The sequence below is a fragment of the Monodon monoceros genome, unplaced genomic scaffold (assembly GCF_005190385.1).
Source record: "Monodon monoceros isolate NGI ecotype Baffin Bay Population unplaced genomic scaffold, NGI_Narwhal_1 Super_Scaffold_21, whole genome shotgun sequence".
Classification (NCBI taxonomy): Eukaryota; Metazoa; Chordata; class Mammalia; order Artiodactyla; family Monodontidae; genus Monodon; species Monodon monoceros.
In genome coordinates, this window is record NW_021703778.1 from 25,665,386 (window position 1) to 25,688,963 (window position 23,578).

A 23,578-nucleotide genomic window follows, 5' to 3' on the forward strand; every position below is an offset into this window, starting at 1 on the left:
TGTGTGTGTGTGTGTGTGTGTGTGTGTGTGTGTGTGTGTGTGTGTGTATGTGTGTGTTAAGCTGTGTTCAGCTTCAAGGTACAGGGGCGGTATGGTGGAGTGTTTGAATTTCTCAGGGTTTAATGAATTAGGCAAAGCAAAAGTGGAACAAGAGAATGACAGGTGTCTACAAAAAACAATGATAATGATTGACCACGGCGTTTAAACTGGTAAAGAGTGAAGAGATGTTATGAGCAGAGGGTGAGGGACAGTGAAAAGGTAGCAGGATCAACGGATTACTGGTCTCAGTGGGGCTGAAAGACCATTGGAGTTGGTGTCCTACAGAAAGCGAGCTGGAGAGACGGGAGGGGCCGGTCCGACAGTGTATGATCTGTGAGGATGAAGTCTGGGGTGTGGCCATGGGATCGCGTGGCCGAGAGATGGTGTTGGACGGGGTCAGGAAGTAGACCTGAGACCCGGGATGTGGGGCAGGTCATCTTATGCATGTCAAAATCACCAATCGTCAGGGCAGGAGGGGTGTCAGAGAGGTTGGTGAGCTAAAATGATCAGGAACTGAGGCAGGCTGACCCAGGTTCTGGTAAAGAACAGTGCCAACAGGGTGGTTAGGCTGATTCGATCCTAAGACATGAGGTTCAAGCTGGGGGATGATGATTTAGGGAGGAAGGAGACAGGACTATCTCCTGGGGTTAAAGATGCTCGCCCCTTAAGAAAACACCATGTCATCCCATAGGCTTGGGGTTACCTTCCCAAGATAACTTTTTTGTCTTTTGCCTTCCCAGCTTGCTGAGGCTTCTAAGTGATGCTGACTAGGCTGTGACAGGATCTTGGCAGCTCTCATGGACGTGCTGAACCCTAGGCAACAGCCATAACAGAAACTTCAGTAATTAAAGGACGAGGTGGGATCACTGTGTCCTATGCCTGAAACTAATATGACGGTGTATGTTGATTACACCTCAATAAAAATACATTTAAAAAAGAACGAAGTGTCCCATAGCGCACCCTTAGATTTGAGTCTAACTAACTAACCTAACTAAGGTTAGTTTTCAAGTCTGATTCCATCTGTGGTTCTTACTAAGGTAGCTAGCTACACCATTTGATTAGGTTTTGTCTTTCTCTGGCTCTTAATATATAATCAATGTCTTTTAGTTTAATACTACATACGTTTGAGCTCATGTACCTCCCATTTCTTGGAATTACATAAAATATCTGATTGAATTCTGGGTATCACTCGGCTTTCCCTAATTATTTGGTTACAGCTTCCAAAATTATTCCACTGCCATGCAGCAGGCACCGTTGTCAGCTGTTGGTATTTGTTTGCGGGGTTTCTTGTTGGGTAGAACATTTGGAGATCCTGTTATCCATGCACTTGTCTCCTTGGAGAAGGTTCACTTGGCGTTTGAGCCTCACTTTATTTTAAAAAGAGAGCTTAAACCCGTTTTTTCAAGAGAGCTCAACACAGTTCTCCCCCTTCCCCCCGCCCTCCGCAAATGATTTTACAAAGTGAAATCGAGAGTGAATCTTGGTTTTACAAGGTGAACTCAAAGGTGGCAGATGGCAGCGGTGGCGATCTCTGCATGTGGCCTTCTCCCTTCTCACATGTTGATGTGACTGTGACGGGGTCCATTCTGGGGACTGGAGCTGGGACAGCAGAATGCTGGGCTCAGCAGGAGCCCCCGGCAGGAAACCTGTGCTTTCCCACTGTTCTTGGTGGGTCCAGCTTTGGCAAATACTCCTTAGTTTATTAAGCAGATGCTTCTGTTCACCTGTAAATCACCTGTAAGGCTCCGAGGGCATTCTAAACACCAGACCACCTGCTGAAGACATAATAAGTCCTAGTATCTGTGTGGGGCTTTCCCAGCTGCTTCCACGTTTGTGGTTCACTGGGGCTCGTGCTAGCCCTGGAAGGCAACAACATGGTTCATGTTTTTATGCCCTTTGTACACGTGAAGGGCCAGCTCTGCATGGAGGGATGAGCAGAGGCTTTGTGGCCAGAGAGATCTGACTGTCACTTACCAGCCGGGAGACCTTGGACAGTTCCTTCACTTCTCTGGGCTCCAATCTCTTGCTTCAGGTGCAAAGCTGAATCCTCTAGGATTCTGTTACATATGCCATTCCCCTTCCCCTGCCAGTAAACCTCACCACCGTAGATACATTTTAGCTTATACGTGATGGTGTATTTGCAAAAAGAGCAAGAGAAAATCTGGCATTTGCAATGATCTGTGCCTTCTTTTTTTTTAAATCACCCTTTTGATTGGAGCTTTTGTGATATAGGTACCATCATTCAAAACAAAGCAAAGCAAAACAATACCTTTTAAAGCTGCTTATCAAAGTCCGCTAGAGGCTGCTGTTATCAAGGCTTTGCTCACCTAGCCAAAGGTCCTGAGGAGACAGCTGTGAACTTGGGCGTGCTTGGGGGCACCAGCTGCAACTTTTAAGTTCTCCTAGTTTTCGGTTGTTCATGGAAATGTCACACCTGCTTGATTTTTTCCTTAGCCAAGCTAATCTCCTGCTTCGTGTCCTTTGCACCTTTGGCGTGAACAGAATATGCACTATTAAAGCAAAAATAAATATTAAATGCAAATTTTAAGAAATCTTCAAAATGGAAAAAAAATAGTTACTTTAAAATATACTCATGAGAACTCCATGAGGTCACATTCATAAAGAGATTTCATGGCACATCAGCACTGAGGCAAGTTAAAGGATTTGCTCAGAGGCACATAAGAAGAGGAACCCAGACTTAAGGTAGGTATTCTGAGTCTCGGGCAGGATTCTTTCTGCTCTATCATGAGGGTTTTTTTCCCAGGATGGAAACAACGGTTGCATTTCGGGTTTTTGAACATTGGTTCTGTTAAGAGATGGGGTATTTTTCATTTCAAGTTTAGCTTAACATTTCAAAAAATGCACAGTTTCGCTTTTGCCAATAATGTCCACCAGAAGCAGGATTGTTGAGTTAAAGGTAAAGTGAACTTGTGATTTTAATAAGTATTTCCAAACTGCCTCTCAGAGTTTATATTCCCACCAGCCAGCAGTGGAGGAGGGTGGCTTTTCACCTCATCAATCACCGTGTGGGCCAATTGTCAAGCAGGGACATTTGCCTATTTGATGGGTGACAAATTCTATATGAGTACAAGTTTAATTTGTTTTCTTAGCAATGAAGTTTAGCATCTTTTCATACATTTAAGGATCATTTGTATTTGTGTGTGTGTGTGTGTGTGTATGATCTATTCATGTCCTTGCTTATTTTGGGGGGGGGATTGTTCTTTTCAGTTTTTAGTAGATCTTTATATATTTGATCAGTAAGCCATCTGTGTTTCACATGAGTGGCAAACATTTTTCAAATCTGTCATTCATTTGTCTCTTTCTGTCTGGTGGTGATGGGGTTAGTTGCTGGTGTGTGTGTGTATGTGGTTTATTTTACCATGCGGAAGTTCCTTTTATGTATTCATGACTTGTCACCATGCAGAAGGCTTTGCTGCTAGAGGCCATCAGAGTTCTTGCCGATGTCCATGTCTAGTGAACTTATACTCATATTAAACCTTCTCATCTTGCTCTGAGTTCCTCACTTTTTTTTACACTAATTGCTATCACGTTGCCGTTCATCACTTATATACTCTCCAGTGGTATCTGCTTCTTTTCAAATTTTGCTTTTGTCTGTTCACTTAGACTGTTGAGGCATGGGGAGCAGAGGCCTTGCCTCCCACATCAATATCCCCCGCTGGGTCCAGCACTGGGCTGGACAGTGACCATGGGTTCAAGAAGCACCTATTAAAGATTGGTGGCCCAATCCCTAGCAAGTATGGAGGAGCTGAGGATGTCTCCCATTAAACCCAGGGGCCCACTCGGTAGCAGATCCCAGGCGGTGTCCCTGGGTGGGACCAGGCCGTGTAGATGGCTCTTGATCGAACGACAACCGGCACAGTCCTGCATCTTGGCCTTTCCCAAGCTCTTCTTCAGCCCCCCTAAAACCTCCAGGAACCATTCCTGTCCTGGGAGAGTTGGAAATGGACTCACATGTAACCTCCCTCACTAGCTGTCCCCTTTCCAAGCCCGGAGGCCTGAAAGCAGCTGGCTGAAGGAAGAGGAATTGAAACCAGCCAGGGGTTCAAGTAGTCATCGGTTTTAATGGGGGTGAGAGGGGAGGGGAGGGAATGCTGAGTGCCCTCATCTTCTGGCCTTGTCTGGGGAAGGTGGGTGTGTGGAGGGGAGAGGGGCTCTGCACGCCCTCTTCTCGGGCATTGGGTCATGAGGGAGCAGCATGGAGGGCAGGAGTGCATGACCTTTGCCTCTCATCGTGGCGAAGAGAGAGGAGATGCAGAATGTAGGTGGAGACATCAATGGCCTGGTATCTGTGAAGCGGGGACTATACTGCATTGGTGTGTGCATGTACAGAGGAGCAGGGAGCTGGGCCAGAGGCAGGAAGAAGCAGAGGGGTTGAGCAGTGAAGCAGCCTGGAAAACAGGGCAGATTCTTCCAATACGAACCAACCCTCCCCTCCACCCTGACCTTTGTCCCAGATGGGCCGCCCTCCTTCTGGCCTCTGCTTCTACTTCTTCCGCCCAATCTGGGCCATCAGGTGGGCGTTGGCATCTGCCTTGGCTCGTAGGTTCTTGGCCTTGGCAATGTTGAAGAGGATGTTCATGATGTTAGTGGGGACATCGAGGGAGAGCGTGAACTTGGTGCGTTGGTCACTCTTGGCCTTGTCCTGGTACAGCCTCCGCCGGAGCTGCGCCTGGGACAGGTATTTGTGCCGGGTGCTTCTAGCCCCACCGCCACCCCCAGAGCCAGGGAAGGTCCTTTTCTCCTTGTCTTTCTCCTCCTCCTTCTCCTGGTCTTCTCCTGAGAGTGAGTCTTGGCTGGGCAGGGAGGGGAAGCTTCTCTTGCTCAGCAGGGGCGCATCCTCCAGCTGGCTCTTCTTGTTGAGGCAGCTGAAGATGGGCTTGGCTTTGTACAACTTTTGGGAGAGGCCTGTGCTGGGGGCCCCTAGGAGCAGCAGCAGTAGCAGCAGGAAGTGGGCTGGTATCAGCATCTCTCCCTGTAGCAGAGAAGAGCAATGTGGGAAGAGGGTTGTGAGAGGGGGCTTAGGGCGCAGGAGGAAATGGATCAAATCCAGTAGGGCTTTGTTCATGTTCAACTTCACTGGCTGTCAAAGTGTGGTCTCTGGACCAGCAGCACCATGTGGAAATTTGTTAGAAATGCGAAGAATTCTCAGGTCTTGCTCCAGAGCTAGTCAATCAAAAACTCTGGGGCCAGCAATCTGCACTTTCACAAGCCTGATGATGACTGATCCTTGCTTTAAATAATCCAAATGTATGAACTAGCTGCATAGGGAAAGCAACACAGACTCTGCAATTAGTCAGGCGTAGGCTCAAATTCCAACTTGGTCCTTATTTGCCTGAGGGCGGTGGGCAGATTGGTTAACCTCTGAGAATGTCAATTTCCTCATCTGATAATTGGGGATAATAATAACTACCTCATAAAGGTTAAGTGAAAGATTAAATTAAAATGGAAAAGCTCCTGGTCTAACCAAATACTTAATGAAGACGGTTGGTTCATAACTGTTTATATATAAATCATCTCCAGGTCCTATTAGGATAAGATTCAGTACACACACAGCCATCTCAGAAGTGATCTGTCTATATCTATATATCTATAAATATACTATAAATTATATAAATAATATATAAATATAAATTATATCAATATAATATAAATATAGATATACAAATATGCCAGGTAATTGGATCCTGTAGACCAGTATCTTTGTTGTGTTGTGTTTTTGGCTTTTCCGTTTTTTCTATACACCATTTGCTCCATCCTAACCCAGACAGGCTCTCCTTGCTTTGAGCTCATTCTAAGTCAGCGGTTCTCAAGCTTCAGAGTGTTTAGAATCATGTGAATGGATTGTTCGAACACTGGCTGCTGGGCCCCGTTCTAAGCATTTCTGAATCAGTGGGTTTGGGGTGAGGTCTGAGAGTCTGCATTTCTAACACATCCCTAGACGATGCTGATGCTGTGGGTTCATGGACCACGCTTTGAGAACCACTTTCTCAGTGTTCCAATCCATCTCTGAGCTCCTTAGAATTGTGTGTCCAATTCCCTGAGAACATTTTACAGGGGTGTGTGTTGACTGTGGAAAAGTGGACTTTTTTTCCCTGTCAATAACCAGACTTCCTGCTTTATCATTTACCGAGGAGCTCCTTAGTTGTTTTGCATAATAGTAGCATGAATTGTGGCTTAGCTTAGAATTAGTTGCCTCACACCTTGGAGGCATCGTAAAGCCTGGAAGAACTTTCAAACGGCTTGTTAAGGCTGAAAAGATTTAAAAAACCAAAAACTAATTGACAAAGAAAGGGTTAACACAGGGTGGGGAAGTTGTTTTCTCTGTCATTCTATCCCTTTGTACCCCTGCTCCTTTCATGGACCAGACTCAGCCCTGGCCTCCCACTAACTTGCTCAGCAATTAAATGCTCTGGGTGCCAGTATTTCCATCTTTGAGATCAGGGGATTGAGTTTCAGGCTCTTCCCTCTCTCTCTATCTCCTTGTTTAGTTTTGTTTAGCATTTGCAGCATAAAAGAACAGAAATGTCCTTTTCTCCTCACTAAAGTCTGATTCCTAAGCAAGTTTCTCCTCTTATGTTCTTTGGATTCTTTTGCCGTTACCCTAGTGCAACATCACAAAGGTTTAAGATTTCCCTCTTACCTGCTCTGAAAACAAGTGGTCCCCGCCTAGTTAGATTTAAGAGGTAAAGTTCTACATCTTTATTTTTCTCATTTGGATACCTGAAACTGAGCCATTCTTTGGGGTTATTATAAGCAGTGCTTCTCTGAAGATACACACTTACTTCTGAGAGCTGTGACAGCCACGTCACGCCCTAGGATGAGAGGCACTGAGGAACCTGGGCTGGCCTGAAATTCAGAGCACCTGCAAGGGAGAGAGTGCTCGAAGGAAAAAAGTGAAGCGAGAAGGCAAATGTACAACTCTGTGGCTTCGCCCAGTGCCAGCCCCATTTTCTAGCAGCGAGGAAGGCGGAGATAGTCCCCACGTTACCCAGCTCATCTGCAAACACTGATAAGATGTTGAATTAGAAAACACTTTATAAAACGTAACTGCTGAACCTAGGGGGCATTAAAGCATTTCAAAAGGTATTATGGTAATGAGCTGTGGACTCGTGGAAGTGCTTATGTGTCACATATACACACACAGACTTCCAAGCAATTCACCCTCAAGTGAGCAGAGAGGGTTCACTCATGAAAGACCCTTCCCCCCAAGAGGGAAGAGCGGCCAGGGGAAAGTTGACATGTTACAGATAACATTTGTCATTGGCAGCATTCGCATTCACGTTCTTACATCATTCATTCTCAGAAGAGGGGTGTGCATGTGTGTGTGTGTGTGTGGGCGTGTATGGGTGTGTGTTTGCTGGATTGCTATGTTAGAGGAGAACATTGCAGACAGGATTTCTCAGAAGACTTGGACATCAGATGGAGACAGCAAACATCCATCCATCTTTATGGTCTCCCCCTTCACAGGTGGCACCTAATCATTACACACGTCTGTCCCCTCCCTCCACTGTCCCCACTATAGCCAGGGGAAAAGGGCTCTAGGCTTTGAAGGCAGAGGACCTGGGCTGGGAAGCTCCCCTACCCTCAAATGCCTTCCATCAACCACTTAACCTCTCAGTTGTCGCATCCTAAAAAGGAGACGTTACCTGCCTCACAGGTTCATCAAGAGAACGAAAGGAGATGCCCTTGGTAACCAATAAATGCAAGCATCCTCCGGCTCGGGCAGGCAGCGGGGCATTGTACCCTGAAGTTTCTACCCCACGCCTTCCCCCATCCACTCCATTTGTAAACACGATTTTCATATTCACAACTAGACTTTGTTCAGAAAAATACATTTGTAAGAACACATTCTGCCTCCAGTCTATTACCTTTTGCAAAGCAGGTCTCTCTACCAACAAAGGGAGGATCATTTTGCCCCCCCCTGAGAAACTTCCCCATGGTCCCTTTAGAGCCAACTTCTTATTTAAAACACAGACCTTGGCGTTCAGCACGGTGCCCCCAGGGGCGTTTGCAACTCTCATCTCTTATCCCATCCAGTCCCCAGCACCTCCTGCCTAATTTAGGGCAAATCAATTTATCCTTCATAAAGAAGTCCCCAACCAAAACCTTACCCGTGAGTGGACTTCCCTCCGGAGTGGAAAAGCGCAGTGAGACGTGCAGCAGCTTCAGGACCGGGGGATCTGCCCCAGGACCATCCCCCCGAACTTCTGTCTATGCTCGGGTCGCTGACTCCTTTTCTTGTATTGTTCGAAAGTGGGCCGTGATATTTCCTCTCTATGGAAACCACTCCACTCCTTCGTGTGTGTGTGTATATAAAAGTGACAGATCACGGGGTGGATCGTAAATCCAGACGCAGTGTCTACACTGGGATGCGATTCCGTTTAAAATACAACCAAAGCAGCTGTCCGCGTCATGGAGATGACAGGCTGCCGGCATCCTCGACCCCTCCTATCCACCTTCCCTCCCAGCCCTCCCATCACTTCCCCCTGCCCTTCCTGCCCTAGCAACTTCATTCACTGATAAAAAGGAAAAACACTCTGTTGAACTGAGAAGCAGCTTCTTTGAAGAGTTTTATTACTCACCTTAGTTCTCATTAACTTCAGCTTTCCCGCATCCCTGTCTCTCTACCCCTCCTTTTGGAAACCTGGCACCAAGACCTGCTTGAAAGTAGAGAAGAAAGGTCCTCTGCTGTCCTGTGATTCTTGTGGGTTCTGACTTGCAGTGTTCTCTCTGGTTGCTTACCAAGGCTCTAGATGTTTGCGTTCATCAAAGGGCACGCAGAGGGGGTAGACACCTACCTAGAGCTTCCGGTGGGAAGTCACTGGAACTTTACCCATTTTTATTTATCTATCCATCCAATATCTTTAGAGCACCTGCTGTGTGCCAGGTCTTGCAGGACCCTCAGGAATTCAAAGTGAATTAAGACCTCCGTTCTTATAAGGCATCGGCAGTTTAGAAAGATATGTAAAAGCAGGATAATTTCTGTGTGGCAAATGCCATAGCACGGAAGGGAGCATCCCTGTCCTGGAGACTCGAGACAGGTAATGTACCAGAGCAGAGCAGAGGGACTGCAGACAGAAAAGAGGCCTGGGATGGAGAACGCAATGCAGAGAGGGACCTGCAGGAGGCAGGTGGGCAGGAGGTAGGGGCACTGCATGCGACACTGGGAGGTACTATGAGTTGAATTTTACTCTAAATGTAATGGTGTAGGTGTGAGGGGATTTAGGCAGGTGACCCCCTTATTTCACAGCTGAGACTGTGAGAGAAGTGACTTGTGGGGATTACACAGGCGTTTGGTGACTGAGAATCCAGGTCTCAGGTGGGCCCAGATCTCTTTTCACATCCACCTTGAACCTCGGGCTTAGCCATCATGAAGGGCCGTGCAAGACCACGTTCTCTCCAGGTCTCCAGGCCAGACCACAGCTCCCATCCTGGATGGGCACTTTTAGATCTTGAAATTCCTCTGTGATGATGAAGAGGTGAGTGGACTTCTGGAATTATCAAAACTCTTCAATGCTCACAGGTATCTGTGTGAAACACACGGGAAGCCCTTATCCAGAAGGACCCCAAGCTCTGGCAGCTTCAGCCTTCATTGTGGCTACGTGGGGATTGGACTTCACTCCTGCTCCTTCTTTTGGAGCTGCCTGTCTCTCTGGCTGGCCTCCTCCTGAGATTAGTGGCAGCATGGAACTAGGAGATCTAAATTCATTCTTTCGTATATTCTGGTCTTCGGGAGAAGGTTGTTGTTTTTGTTTGTTTGTTTTTTCCATTTCAGATCCTGAGGCAGTCATGGAATTTGTGTAGGTTGAGGGGTAGAGAGATGGAAATCTGAGTTTCACTCCCTCTTCCGCCTTTCTGAGCTCTGACATGCCAGGAGGGCAGTCTTGTGAGGATACCAGACGCTGCTCCCCTCGAGCGGGGATCCTCAGCCTTGGCCCTCCTGACGTTTGGGGCCAGGTGATGTGGAGGGGCTGTCCTGATGTTCGGCAGCTTCCCTCTAGCTACTTGATGAAGTATCAGCCCTCCCCTGCCCAGCTGTGATGACCAGAAATGTCTCCAGATATGTCCCCTGGGGGCAAAATTGCTCCCTGCCCCTCTCCCATGCCATGAGAACCACTGCCCTAAGGTATGGGGTTTAGGAGGAGAGACAATGGACGTTGCCTTCTCTTTTTGTGATCTGCTCTGACTCCTCTCAACTTCCTAGAAAACCTCCCCACTTGACGCTGGAGCCCCATGGCACCAAACTATCTTTGTGTCAGGGGCTGGTGGCTGTCTGCTGAGCCTGCCGGCCCATGTCCAGACACAGATGGGCTCTTGTGTTCCCACTGGCCCATCCCAGGTCATCTTTGGGATTGGCTGATGGCTCCCAGGAGCTCTGAGGGTGTGAGTAGGCAGGCTCCGGATGGGATGCTCACAGACCTGGGCAGTGGGGGAGGGTCCTAAAGGTACTTTTCTTAAAGAAGAAAACTTCAAGAAGCAGTCTGTTTGCTTTATAGCTTGAAAAGTGCTTCCGGCTGCATCTGAGGGAGGATTGGGGACAGTCTAGGAAAGAAAGAGGACGATTAGTGAGCAAAAGTCCCCAGCGTTTTGGTTCCTATAAATGATGATTTCCCTTCCCACCCTTCTCTGAAGTGCACATGAAGCATTTTCTATGCTGGCCCATTTCTCTGGCCTTGGTGAGCCATTGGTATTGAAGCCGAATCCAGCCTCTGTACCCTGACACCAAATTAATTCTCAGAGCAGAGTTTTGTGTGAAGTAGAAAAGAATAGCTTTATTGTTTTGCCAGGCAAAGGGGGCCACAGCGGGCTGATGCCCTCAAAACTGTGTGTCCCAACCTGGAGGGGGTAGTGAGGAGTTTTATAGTAATGGTTCAAAGAGGGCGTGACCAGGTTGTGGACATTCTTCTGATTGGTTCGTGGTGAGGTAAGTGGGAGCCAGCATCATCGACCTTCTGGTTCCAACCGGTCTGGGGTCTACGTGCTTGTGGGCAGCACACAGTTAACTTCTCCCACCTGGTGGGCGCTTCAGTGTCTGCAAAACAGCTCAAAGGTATTGTTATGTGTATCCCTTGAGGGGGAACCAGGACCCTGCCCCAAGGCTGCACTATTGTTTCTTGACTGCTCCTCCCCTGTCTCCCGGTCCTCTCCCTTCCCAGATTAGCATCTGTTTGAACCTGCCCGTTGGAACTCAGGGAAGGTCGTGGAGGCTGAATGAAGCCTATTTCCTGTTATCAAGAAATGGGGGACACAGAAAGGCTTTTGTGCCTAGGAGCCCCATAGGGCCCTGCTCAGTATCGGTATCTTCCATGAATTCATCTCTATGAATGAGGGATGTAAATACTCGGTAGAGAGTATGTGGAGGGCCCAGGTGGGGAGAAAATCTGATCGGCTTCATATATAGATAGAAATGGCTCTTACTTATAAAGCTCATTTCACCAAAGTGCCCAAAGCACTTACACATAATAACATAATTATTTTCTTAACATCTGAGCTAGGCAGTAAAAGAAAAAGATAAGAAAAAGGAATTAGGGAATTGGAAGGATGCTTGATTTATAGGAGAGAGGCTTTACCTTGGTGTCAGGAGAAAGGGTTTTCACTTCTGCCTCAGTTTCTAGCTTGGTGACTGGATTGGGACGGTCACTTACATTCTCTGCTCCTGTTTCATAAAATGTAGAATAGTGTATCTTCCTATTTTTCTAAGGTCAGTGTCAACATAGTATTTGTAAGAACTTGATAAAGTTTTACGTGGACACAGAGTATTATTCATCCTTATTTTTCAATTCTCCCCTTATTTCCCTTTTACTGATTTTTAGTTTACTTGACTCCTCAGTTTTCGGAGGGTGTGTGTTAATCTCCCATTGTATTTGTGGGTTTGTCGATTTCTTTTGGTAAGTCTGTCCATTTTTGCTTTATATATTTGGAGTGTTGGGTACGTACAGATAGCCCCTTTTATCATTTTACTATAAACACTTTCATGCCAAATAAGGGTTGCCTTAGAGTCTGCTTTGTCTGATATCAAAATTGCTATTCCAGTTTTCTGTTGGTTAACATTTGCTTGGTGCATTTTTTCCAGTTTTTTTCTGTGTCAAAATTCTTTTGTAGATGGCATATACTGAAATTTTAAAAATCCAATCTAGCAATCTCTGTATTAACAAGGCATTTGACACATTTGTACTAATAGCGATCACTGATGTGACACATTTGTACTAATAGTGATCACTGATGTGACACATTTGTACTAATAATGATTACTGATGTATTTGGATTATTTTCTATTTTACAGTGTGCTTTCTATTTGCACTGTTTTTTTTTCCTTTGCTTTATTCCTGTTTTTCCTTTCCTGTATTCTTCTAGATTGATTAATTCTTCATTTCATCTTTCCCTCTATTATTTTATAATACAAGCATTTAAAGCTACAATTTTTCCTCTAAGCACTGTTTCACAATATCCCACAACAAATGAACAGGGCTCCCTTTAACCTGCTGGAATTATTCTGGTCTGTTGGGTAGGGGAGACTCTTGCCTTGACTCACATTTTTCCCAACAGGCAGGACTGATTTAATTACTAATATTAGTACTTCTGCAATAATAGCACACCCATTACACTGCATTCACGTTCAGTCCTTTCTGATATGGGTTTGCCAATGCTCTCTCCCATGGGCCTATCAGAAATCGGTTTCATTGGACTTTGCATCCACCTTGCAACAAGCAGCAGTGGAAACAGGTGGGGAAAGTTCCAGCCTGTCTCCATGTCCAGGTGTCCTGGCGAATCACAGACATTTTATGATCCTCTCTGATGGACTTTTGGTGGCTGATTGATTCCTAGAGCGAAGCTCCTGGGGGCCGCTGGTAAGGGGCAGCTGCCTCCCCAGGGCCACGTGAAACAGAGTGTCAAAGCTCTCTGTCTCCCTCCAGGGAAGGGGGGACGTTGCCTTCTTGGGTAGCCTTGCAGGGCTGTCCCATTGTCGCCTTCCCAAACGTGGGCCCAATCAAAGCGTTCTGATTACCTGACGTGTGGACAAGGTGATCAATACCAGCAGATCCACTTAGGGGATATGTTTTCTCTAGTGACAAGGTTACTTCTCCACAAAGCAGCAGACTGGGCAGCGTGCTCCCAGGCAGGGGGGCCAGGATGGCGAGCTCACCCGTGGTTCTGCACAGGGGCCGAGTCAGTAGTCATGGTGGCCAAGCAGCCCATATTCTTCCAAGGGCAATAAACTCTCCTCTGCCACCCCCAACCCTAAACGTGTTTTGGGACCTCTGTCTACATGCCTGCAGGTTAATCAGGTACTGCGCTCAATCAATCGATCAGAAATAAAGCCAGTATGTTCCTATCTGCTGTGAATTTTAATCCATTTCCCTTGTCAAGCCTAGGCTTTGAAGTTAGCTGTGGTCCATTCCTGCCTGTCTCTGTTTGTCTGTAAGCAGCTTGAGACTAAGATTTATGCCAGGAAAGTTACAACTAACACAACATCTGAAGTTTAGTAGAGACTGAACAAGGAAAGCTGTAGCTGCATATATATATATATATATACACACACACACACACACAATTGCAATCAATTACATATACCTGAACAGATATTCTTTAGGTATTTTAAATGCCTTTGTTTCCATGAACGTTTCTAGAATCATAGAGTGTTTGGCCTAAAAGAGAGGTCATGCTCTAGTTCAATCACTTAGCTCAGGTCACACAGAGGTTACCCTCATAGCTCAGGCCCCCGACACGAACATTCTCGAGGGTCACCTTCTTTTGCAAAGCTGGATGAGGCTGCATTTCTGACCATGAGAAGGGAACAGGACTTGGCCTTGAGAGTGAGGGATTGTTTCAGACATGGAGCCCCTAATTGAAGATCATATTATTGTAATGAAATTAAAATTAGAGATTATTAGAGATTTATTCAAAAAGACAAGTTGTAGGGAGTCACACTGCATTGAGATTCCATTTTATCTCTAATAATCAAGGAAGGGTGAAGAATGTATGCGTGGGTCTCCACAGCTCGAGGCTGCGTTAGCAGGGAGTGGTACCTCTATAGTCAGCTTTCGAGAGTGTGAAATCATACAATTAATTTCCATTATAGAAGCTGAAGGAGTAATTCAAATTTCAAGGAGTACCCTTGTGTGTATATATATGTGTACAAGACAGGGAAAGTAGGGGGAGAATAAACAATGGATAAATCTGCAATTTTGGCCAGTAAATGTTAGGAGGTTAGGGAGAGAAGCTGCTATAAGCAGGTTCATCCCATGATGCCAGATCACTGGCCAAATGGGCAGGGTCCTCCACTATTGATGCTCTCTCTCGTTTTGTTCTACAAGTCAAAAAATAAACACCACTTTGCCACTTCTGCCTCCACCCAACAATGCCCCAGATTCCTTACTCCAAGTAAAAGGAGGATCATGAGTAGGATGAAAGGCAGCTGTCTTGATAAAGCTTTCCCCCTTTATTCTACTACTATAGAAACATTCAATAAATTCACTCATCCCTCCAAATCAGGTTTATTGGAAACCTACTAAGGACAAGGAACATAAGTGCTAAGTACTTAGTACTAAGTATTATAGTAAGTGCTAAGTACTACAGGAGTCTGCTGCTCAAAGTGTGGTCCTTGGACCCCCAGGCTCAGCATCCCTGGGAGCTTGTTAGAGATGCAGAATTTCCGATCTCATCCCAGACCTAATGAATCAAACTTTTCCTTTTAATAAGAGCCTCCGGGGAGAAGAGCAGCTATGGGAAGCACTAACAAATGGCTTTATTTTTATTAATTAATTAATTAGACCTTGCCGGGCTGCTTGCAGGACCACCAGGGAATTCCCATAAATGGTTTTATTACAGGAATATTTTTGTAGACATGTTTGAGGAATCAGGTGATTGAATGAGAAGAGAGCCTCGCAAGAAGACTAGAAATGATCAGCTTTTTAATCCTTTGTGGGACACAGCTTGACTTTACCCCAGGGAAAGCCGAGGGGAATAGTGTCACGTTGCTCCCATTAGGGTCTGTAGCTTTGGGAAGGACACCATGTTACCGTGGTGGGGGGCTGGAAGTAGATGAAATTAAAAGTACTGTTCAGTAAGACACCCCAGAAATAGCTCGTTGGGCCTTGGGGGCAGTGTGGACAGTAGGTTCCATATTATCAGACCAGGGCATGAGAAATTGGACTTGTAACCTGAGAAAATGTGGGTACATGTATTTGTAGCCATAGCATAGATGTTATTTTATATTCTGCCCTTTCTCCCCCTCCCACTGCATTTTTGAACATTTAAAAATCTGCTTCTCTTTCTGCTCATCTGAGACTTACTTTCCCACCCACTCTGTGTCACAGGGACAATAACATCCCTACCCTCAATCTCACACTCTGTGTACCAGGTGGATGGCTCCCGGGGTTGCTCCAGTTCCCCTGTGGGAAAGGGAGGTCTGAACAGTCATCTTGGTGAGCAGCAGGCACCTTCTCAGGTCCCAGGGTTTGCAGAAACTATCGCTAATGTTGTACCGTACAGAAGGCAGAGAAGCCTGGGTTGAACTTGAGCTGCTAACGAGAACATCACTGCTCTGTGGAGTCTCCCTGCGGCAGCTCAGAGGTGAAAATGAGATCGTCCCAAACAATAATCTGTTGTTCATTCCAGCTGGCTAGTCCTTCTCTCCTAGGCTTATTTTCAAACATCCAAACTTTGTTATTGAAGAGATGGCTGGCTTCTCAGTGCTCTGCCGTGATGGTAACTCCACTATCCCCATTGTAAAACAAGGGAGTTGCCCAAATAACCCTCTGTGCACTCTTTTTTGACCCCAACTTTTTTCCAAAAATTTTCTAGAAACGTAGAAATAACAGTGTGATGAACACAGGTATACCCTTTATCTAAATCAGCCAATTGTCAACATTGTGATTGCGCGCGTGTGTGTGTGTGTCTGTGTGTGTCTTGTGTATGAAGAATCCAGGCCAGGTATCTTGTGGAATGCCCCACATTCTGGATTTGTCTGTTTCCTCGTATTTAGATTCAGGTTAAACACTTTGGGCAAGAATATCGCATTGACGATGTTATATACTTTTTATTGCGTCATATCAAGAGTGTGTGTTACTGGTAGTGTTAATTTTGATCATGTAGTTAAGATGGTTTTCCTAGATCTCTCCTTTGTAGTCAATAAATAATCTGTGTTGATGTTTTGAGAGCATGTGAATATCCTTTTTCCCCCATACCCTTTCACCCAATGGTTTTTAGCATTTATTGACATTTGATTGAATAAATTATAACATTGGGGGTTGCAAACATTAACTTTCTAATTCCATAATCTTTCACGTTTCTTGGCTAACATTCTTCTGCAGAGAAGAATTTCTCACCCCCAACTTTCCCCTTTCTTTCTCTCCCTCTCTTTTTCTGTTTTGTTTCTGAATAACACCACAGACACAGATTCTTTGTTTAAAAAACTTCCATGTGTTAAAATCCATCACTATAATTTTTTTTAATTCTCAAATTAGTCAAAATTTGTCCCATGGTGGGCCTTCAAGCTCCTATGTCCTTTGACATGTCCCTATTAGTTTTTTAAAAAATATATCCTTACTTTCTGGTAAAGCAAGATGTTCTAGGCTTACCTTGTAATTTCACTATCCAGCTGTCTGGGATCAAACATTGTTCCAAAGAACCCTGGTTCTTTTTAGTGGGAAGGGTATATAGAAACGGTATTTAGTGGGGATGCTTCTTGCTACTAGGGTATCATTGTTTCTAGGCCCTTTCTATAGGCAGAGCTAGGAAATGTATTTTAAGAAATAATGAGGCCTTCCCAAGTTGATCTATGGATTCAGTGCCATCCCAATCAAAATCCCAACAAAGCATTTTATAGACATTAGAAAGCTGATAATAGAAATTTTGATAAATGATGTGTACCAAGAATACATAAACAGCACCTATGACTCAATAATAAAGACAACACCCAATAAAAATTGGCAAAAGCTTGAACAGACATTTCACAAAACAAGATATCAAAATGGTAATGTGCAGATGGCAACATTGTTAGCAATATCAATCATCAGAAAAATGCAAATTAACATTGAATTGAGAAACTTCCAGTTTCTGCTTAGGATATAGGAATTTAATCTAAGAAAAAACAAGTACCCCTATCTTACTTTGGGCTGCTATAACAGGATACCACAGGTTGGATGGCTTATAAACAACTAACATTTATTTTTCACAGTTCTGGAGTCTGGGAAATTCAAGATCAAGGTGCCAGCACGGTCATGCTCTCATGAGGGTCCTCCTTCTGGTTCATAGCTGGCACCTTTGTCTCCTCACAGTGGAAGGGGCCAAGGAGCTCTATGGGGTCTCTTTGATAAGGGCACTAATCCCATCATGGGGCTCCACCCTCATGACTGACGCACTTACCAAAGACCCCACCTGCTAGTGCCATGAACTTTGGGGGTTAGGATTTCAACATATGAATTTTCGGGGGACACAAACATTCAGACCATAGCAGCCTCCAAGGAGAGATGATTGTAAGTTCCTCAAACCTCACTGGGTGGTCATGAGAAAGATTAGACAGAGTGAGACATGGAGAAAGCCTGTCTCATGGTGTAGACTTAGAAGAAGCCACCTTGGGAAAGATACAAAGTGCTGTCCAGATGCTTTGGTCCATCTCACCCACAGAACAAAAGCTCTCTACTCACAGGAGAGGGGAATATATGCTGGACCCAGATCATTGGAAGCCCCCTACCAGTACGGGGGAGGCAGGATTGTTGAGCAATCCCATCCCTGACATCCAGGCAAAATTCTATTTGAAGGTAGAATATAATTAACTAAACCGTATATTGTAAAATCTAGGGTAACCACCAAAAACATTTTTTAAAAGGATAAATAATAAGGTAAGAGTGGAGATAAAATAAAATCATAAAAAATAGTCAATTCAAAAGAAGGCAGAAAAATAGTTTAAAAGTAATGAGGAACAAATGGAAAAAATAGAAAATGGCTAGCAAAAATTAGATTTTAGTCTGACAATATCAATAATTATGTTACATATGATCAGTATAAACATATCATTTGAAGAGTTTGTCAGGTATGATAAAAAAGCAAGACTCAACTACATTCTGTCTGAAAAGTACCTAGCTTAAATGTAAAGTCATGGATAAAAGAAAAGGATGAAAGAGAACAACTATGCAAACACTAATGAAAAGAAAGTGGGAGTAGATAGATTAATATCAGAGAAAGCAGACTTAGAAGAAGAAATATTACCACAGATAAAGACGGAGGTTACATAATGGTAAAGGAGTCAAATCACCAGGAAGCTAGAATAATCCTAAATGTGTGTGTGTCTAACGACAGAGCTTCAAAATACATGTAGCAAAACCGATAGGACTGAAAAGCAAAATACATAAATCTACAATTACAGTTGGAGATTTTAACCCTTAGGTCAGCAATTGATAGAATAAGTAAAGAGGAAACTCAGTACGAATTGGTGACTTGAACAATGGTCTCAACCCATTTGACCTAATTCACACTTAAAAAACATTCCACTTAACAGCAGAATATACATTCATTAAAACTGTACATGACTGAATCACCAAATTCACCATATTCTGGGTCATAAAATAAGCCCTAATAAATTAAAAAAAGGAAATATTATGAAGTATGTTATTAGACTATAAAATAATTAAACTGGAAATTAATGACACAGAGATATCTGGAAAAATCCCCCAACTTTTGGAAATTGAACAAAAACAATTCTAAATAGTCCATTGATCAAAGAGGAAGCCCCAAGGAAAATAAAAAATATTTATAATTAAATGAAAACAAAAAAACCAATGTATTAAGAATTGTGGCATGTATTTAAAGCAGTGCATAGAGGAATTAAATGCTTATATTGGAAAAAGAGAAAGGTCTCAAATCAAAGATCTAAACTTTGTCCTAGAAAACAAAAAGCAAATTAGGTCCAAGGCAAGGAACTTAAGCAGTAAAGATAAGAGTATCTATCAATGAAATTGAGACTAGAAAAAGAGAGAAACAATGAAAATAAAAGCTGGTATTTTAGGCATAGCCAAATAAATAAATAAATAAATAAATATTTTTTTAAAAAAGCTGGAGTTTTAAAATATTTATTTATTTATTTATTTTTGGCTGCATTGGGTCCTGGTTGCTCTGCGTAGGCTTTCTCTAGTTGCGGTGAACGGGCTTCTCATCATTGTGGTTTCTCTTGTTTCGGAGCATGGGCTCTAGGCGCGCAGGCTTCAGTAGTTGTGGCACGTGGGCTCAGTAGTTGTGGCTCACAGGCTCTAGAGCACAGGCTCAGTCGTTGTGGCGCATGGGCTTAGTTGTTCCGCAGCATGAGGGATCTTCCTGGACCAGGGCTCGAACCCATGTCCCCTGCATTGGCAGGCGGATTCTTAACCACTGCACCACCAGAGGAGTCCCCAAAGCTGGTATTTTTAAAGATCAACACAACTGATAAACCTCTAGCTAGACTGACCATGAAAAAAGAGAAGACCCAAATTACTGATATCAGGCATCCAAGAGGGACATCATTACTGACCCTTCAGGATAGTAATGAATATTACAAATAGCTCCATGCCCATAAATTCAATGACTTAGAGAAAATGGAAAAAGGTCTTCTGTGTTCTTGGCATCTCTCAGTCACAATGCATAGTTCTTCGCTGAGTGCTAGGACAGGCATCTGGTTCCTTTGTCTCTTTCTTCATTCTGACTAATTGTCAATTAAAGCTTTGCATTCACTTGATTCTTTGGCTGTCACATGTCTCTGATGCCCTAACCTTTGCTAACACCCCTCCACTGAGTGTAATCTGAAGAGAATTAGATGTAAATGAGGAGAAATCTGTCCAGAAATGAATTTTCTTCAGAAATATTTGCAAAGGGGGAGTAGGTGGGAGCAACACTTAAATATCAGTAATAAATATGTTTCAGTTTTCAACAAAGGAAGTGCTTCAGAGATGCCCTGCTTTGCCATTTCAAAATTATAGGACTAGTTAATTGTTCCATTTGGAAGAGGAGCATGTTGGGTTTGTAAAAATAGATTTTACATGATGAAGGAAATCTGAATTTTTGGTAAAGTCATTTGTTCACTTAAATATTTATTGAATGCCTATGGCTGTGAGGGACAGTCTGGACTTCGGGAGATTAAAGATGCAGCAGGACAGTCATGATTCTTGCCTTCAAAGCAGCATCTCTCAGATCAAATGATGAACTCATTTCCTGTTGAGAAGGGATAATTCCTATTCAACCTTCACTTCAAAGATTAAGTGTTAGGTTAGATGTCTAAGAACTGCCAGATCAAAGAATCTGTACTTTTATAATTTTAAAAGATACGATAATATTTGAAAAATATTGCCAATTGTCCTCTATAATGACTGTAGCAATTTGCAGTCTTAATAGCAACATATGAGAATGCGAGTTAAGGTCTGTTGAATCTGAACCACCTGCCAGGTGGGCTGAAGTGGGCTGAGGGTGGGTAAAGAGGCAGTGGCAGGACGGTGGGATAACCCACTACTACAAGAGAGGAAGACCAGGGTGCTGTGAGGACATCCCGAGAGGCCCCTCGTCCAGTCTTGGGGTCCACCAAAAGATTCTTAGATGTCAAAGCTCACATTTAGTATGAGAGTTGAAGAATGAATAGGAATCACCCATTTCCAACAGGAAATAAGTTCCCCGTTTACTCTGAGAGAAGTTGCTGTCTTGTTCAATCTCTAATGTATCTTTCTCCAAATCCCAGATGAAGATAAGATTTCCTGTCTGTCTGCATACTTGGGGGGATTGGTTTCTCCCCCCCTTCCTTGATCATGCACCTAAAAAGGAAGCACTTTTTTTTTTTTTTTTTTGCAGTACACGGGCCTCTCACTGTTGTGGCCTCTCCCGTTGCGGAGCACAGGCTCCGGACACGCAGGCTCAGTGGCCATGGCTCACGGGCGCAGCCGCTCCGCGGCATGTGGGATCCTCCCCGACCGGGGCACGAACCCGTGTCGCCTGCTTCGGCAGGCGGACTCTCAACCACTGCGCCACCAGGGAAGCCCAGAAAGCACTTTTAACAAATACATTCTTTATGATTGAGTTTCCTTCAAGCAAGACCTTTGATGGATTGTTTAATACCCTCCCCTAGCATCAGCTTCCGACAGACTGATGGAGAGCAGAAGAACTTTGTGAATACCAACGTAAAAGGACTGCTTCTAAATATGCTCCTTCAAGCCTTAACTCCAAAGCATATTACAGCCCTGACATCCTTAGAACGTTCAAGAACCTTTGCCCCTGTTTGGCCTGTCCAGGAAGAAACATGAGCAAGCTGCCCTGAGGGTAATGAAGTAAGGACAAGATTGAGGGGAGAGAGAATTGCTGAGGCTCAGCTGGGCACAGACTGATCTATTGCTTCCTTAGTAGCTTCACTAAGAAATGTGAGTGAGAATTTGGTTCAACAATATTCAGAATGCATTTTCTGGAACACAGTTTTGTACCAGGTTCTGTTTATGGGTCCACAGATACCAAAACAGAGGTGACAGAGCCACTCCACTGTCCTCCGTGACCCACACACAAATGGAGAAAATACAAATAACACAATTCAGTCTATGAGACATACCATTATTTTTTTTTAATGTTATAAAAATTGAGCAATTATGATATGAGTTGGGTGTATGTCAGTGTCCTTATTAGGAAAGACAATACCTATTCCGTCTCCAGCTAACCACTCAAGAAGGAGAAAGAAATATACTTACAAAGCCTAGGTTTATTGACAAAGTGGGTGAGTTATTCCTCTTCTCAAAGTTTCTCCCTCTCTGGACATTAAGAATTGCTGTTTCAGCAAGTGGTGCTGGGAAAGTTGGACAGTTGCATGTAAATCAATTAAGTTAGAACACACCCTCACATCATGCACAAATACACTCAGAATGGCTTAAAGACTTATACATAAGACATGACACCATAAAACTCCTAGAAGAGAGCATAGGCAAAACATTCTCTGACACAAATTGTACCAGTGTCTTAAGTCAGTCTCCCAAGGCAATAGAAATAAAAACAAAAATAAACAAATGGGACCTAATCAAACTTACAAGCTTTTGCACAGCAAAGGAAACCATAAAAAAACCCCGAAAAGACAATCTATGGAATGGGAGAAAAGATTTGCAAATGATGCGACAGACAAGGGCTTAATCTCCAAAATATACAAAGAGCTCATACAACTCAACAACAAAAATCTCCATGAACAACCCAGTTGAAAAGTGGGCAGAAGACCTTAACAGACGCTTCTCCAAAGAAGACATACAGATGGGCAATAAGCGTATGAAAAGATGCTCAACATCACTAGTTATTAGAGAAATGCAAATCAAGACTACAATGAGGTACCACTTCACACCAGTCAGAATGGCCATTATTAAAAAGTCTATAAATAGCAAATGCTGGAGAGGGTGTGGAGAAAAGCGAACCCTCTTGCACTGTTGGTGGGAATGTAAACTGATACAGCCACTATGGAGAACAGTATGGAGGTTCCTCAGAAAACTAAAAATAGAATTATCATCTGGTCCAGCAATCCCACTCCTGGGAATATACCCAGACAAAACTATAATTCAAAAACTACATGCAACCCTATGGTCATAGCAGCACTGTTCACAGTAGCTAAAACATGGAAACAACCTAAAGATCCATCAACAGATGAATGGATAGAGAAGATGTGGTACATATATACAATGGAATACTACTCAGCCATAAAAAAGAACAAAATAATGCCATTTGCAGCAACATGGATGCAACTAGAGATTATCATACTGAGTGAAGTAAGTCAGAAAGAGAAAGACAAATACCATATAATATCACTTATATGTGCAATCTAAAACATGGCACAAATGAACCTATCTTCAAAACAGAAACAGACTCATAGACATAAAGAACAGACTTGTGGCTGCCAAGTGGGAGGCGGGGAGGAGGAAGGATGGACTGGGAGTTTGAGATTAGCAGATGCAAACTATTTCATTTAGAATGGATAAACAACAAGGTCCTAATGTATAGCACAGGGAACAATTTTCAATATCCTGTGATAAAATATAATGGAAAAGAATATAAAAAAAAGAATGTATATAGGTGTATAACTGAGTCACTTTGCTGTACAGCAGAGATTGGCACTACTTTGTAAATCAACTATACTTCAATAAAAAAATAGAATTGCTGTTTCATTTGGGATGCTGGCATTTCCAATTCAGTCAATGTTTTTTGAGGACATACCATGTGAGAGGTTCTGCAAGGGACACAAAGATGAAAAGGGTTGGCACCTGTCCTCCAGGGCTTACAGCGTGTGTGTGTGTGTGTGTGTGTGTGTGTGTGTGTGTGAGAGAGAGAGAGATTACAGATAAAAAATAGCTACCAGAAAAGCTATTGTAAATTGAGTACTTCCTATATGCCACCCACTACTCCAAGTTATTTTTAACCTCATTTAATCCTCTCAACAACGTGTAAGGTAGGTATTATTCTCAACTTACAGTTAAGTGACTTTCCCGGGGTCATGAAGCTAATAAGAGAAGGATCACAAGAGAATTCCAAACAAAGCGATGTGAGG

The 23,578-nt window shown here is 43.7% G+C and overlaps 1 protein-coding gene across 1 annotated transcript; it reads right to left on the minus strand.

Moving 5' to 3' along the window:
* Positions 1 to 4,543: 4,543 nt before the first annotated feature.
* On the minus strand, positions 4,544 to 5,026 carry UCN3 (urocortin 3). Its single transcript, XM_029236201.1, has one exon. The coding sequence runs from the start codon at positions 5,024 to 5,026 to the stop codon at positions 4,544 to 4,546; it is 483 nt and encodes a 160-aa protein (XP_029092034.1).
* Positions 5,027 to 23,578: the final 18,552 nt, after the last annotated feature.

What these genes read in the sequence shown, in the direction of transcription:
- UCN3 (XM_029236201.1), bottom strand. Translation starts at nt 5,026, where the DNA reads ATGCTGATACCAGCCCACTTCCTGCTGCTACTGCTGCTGCTCCTAGGG.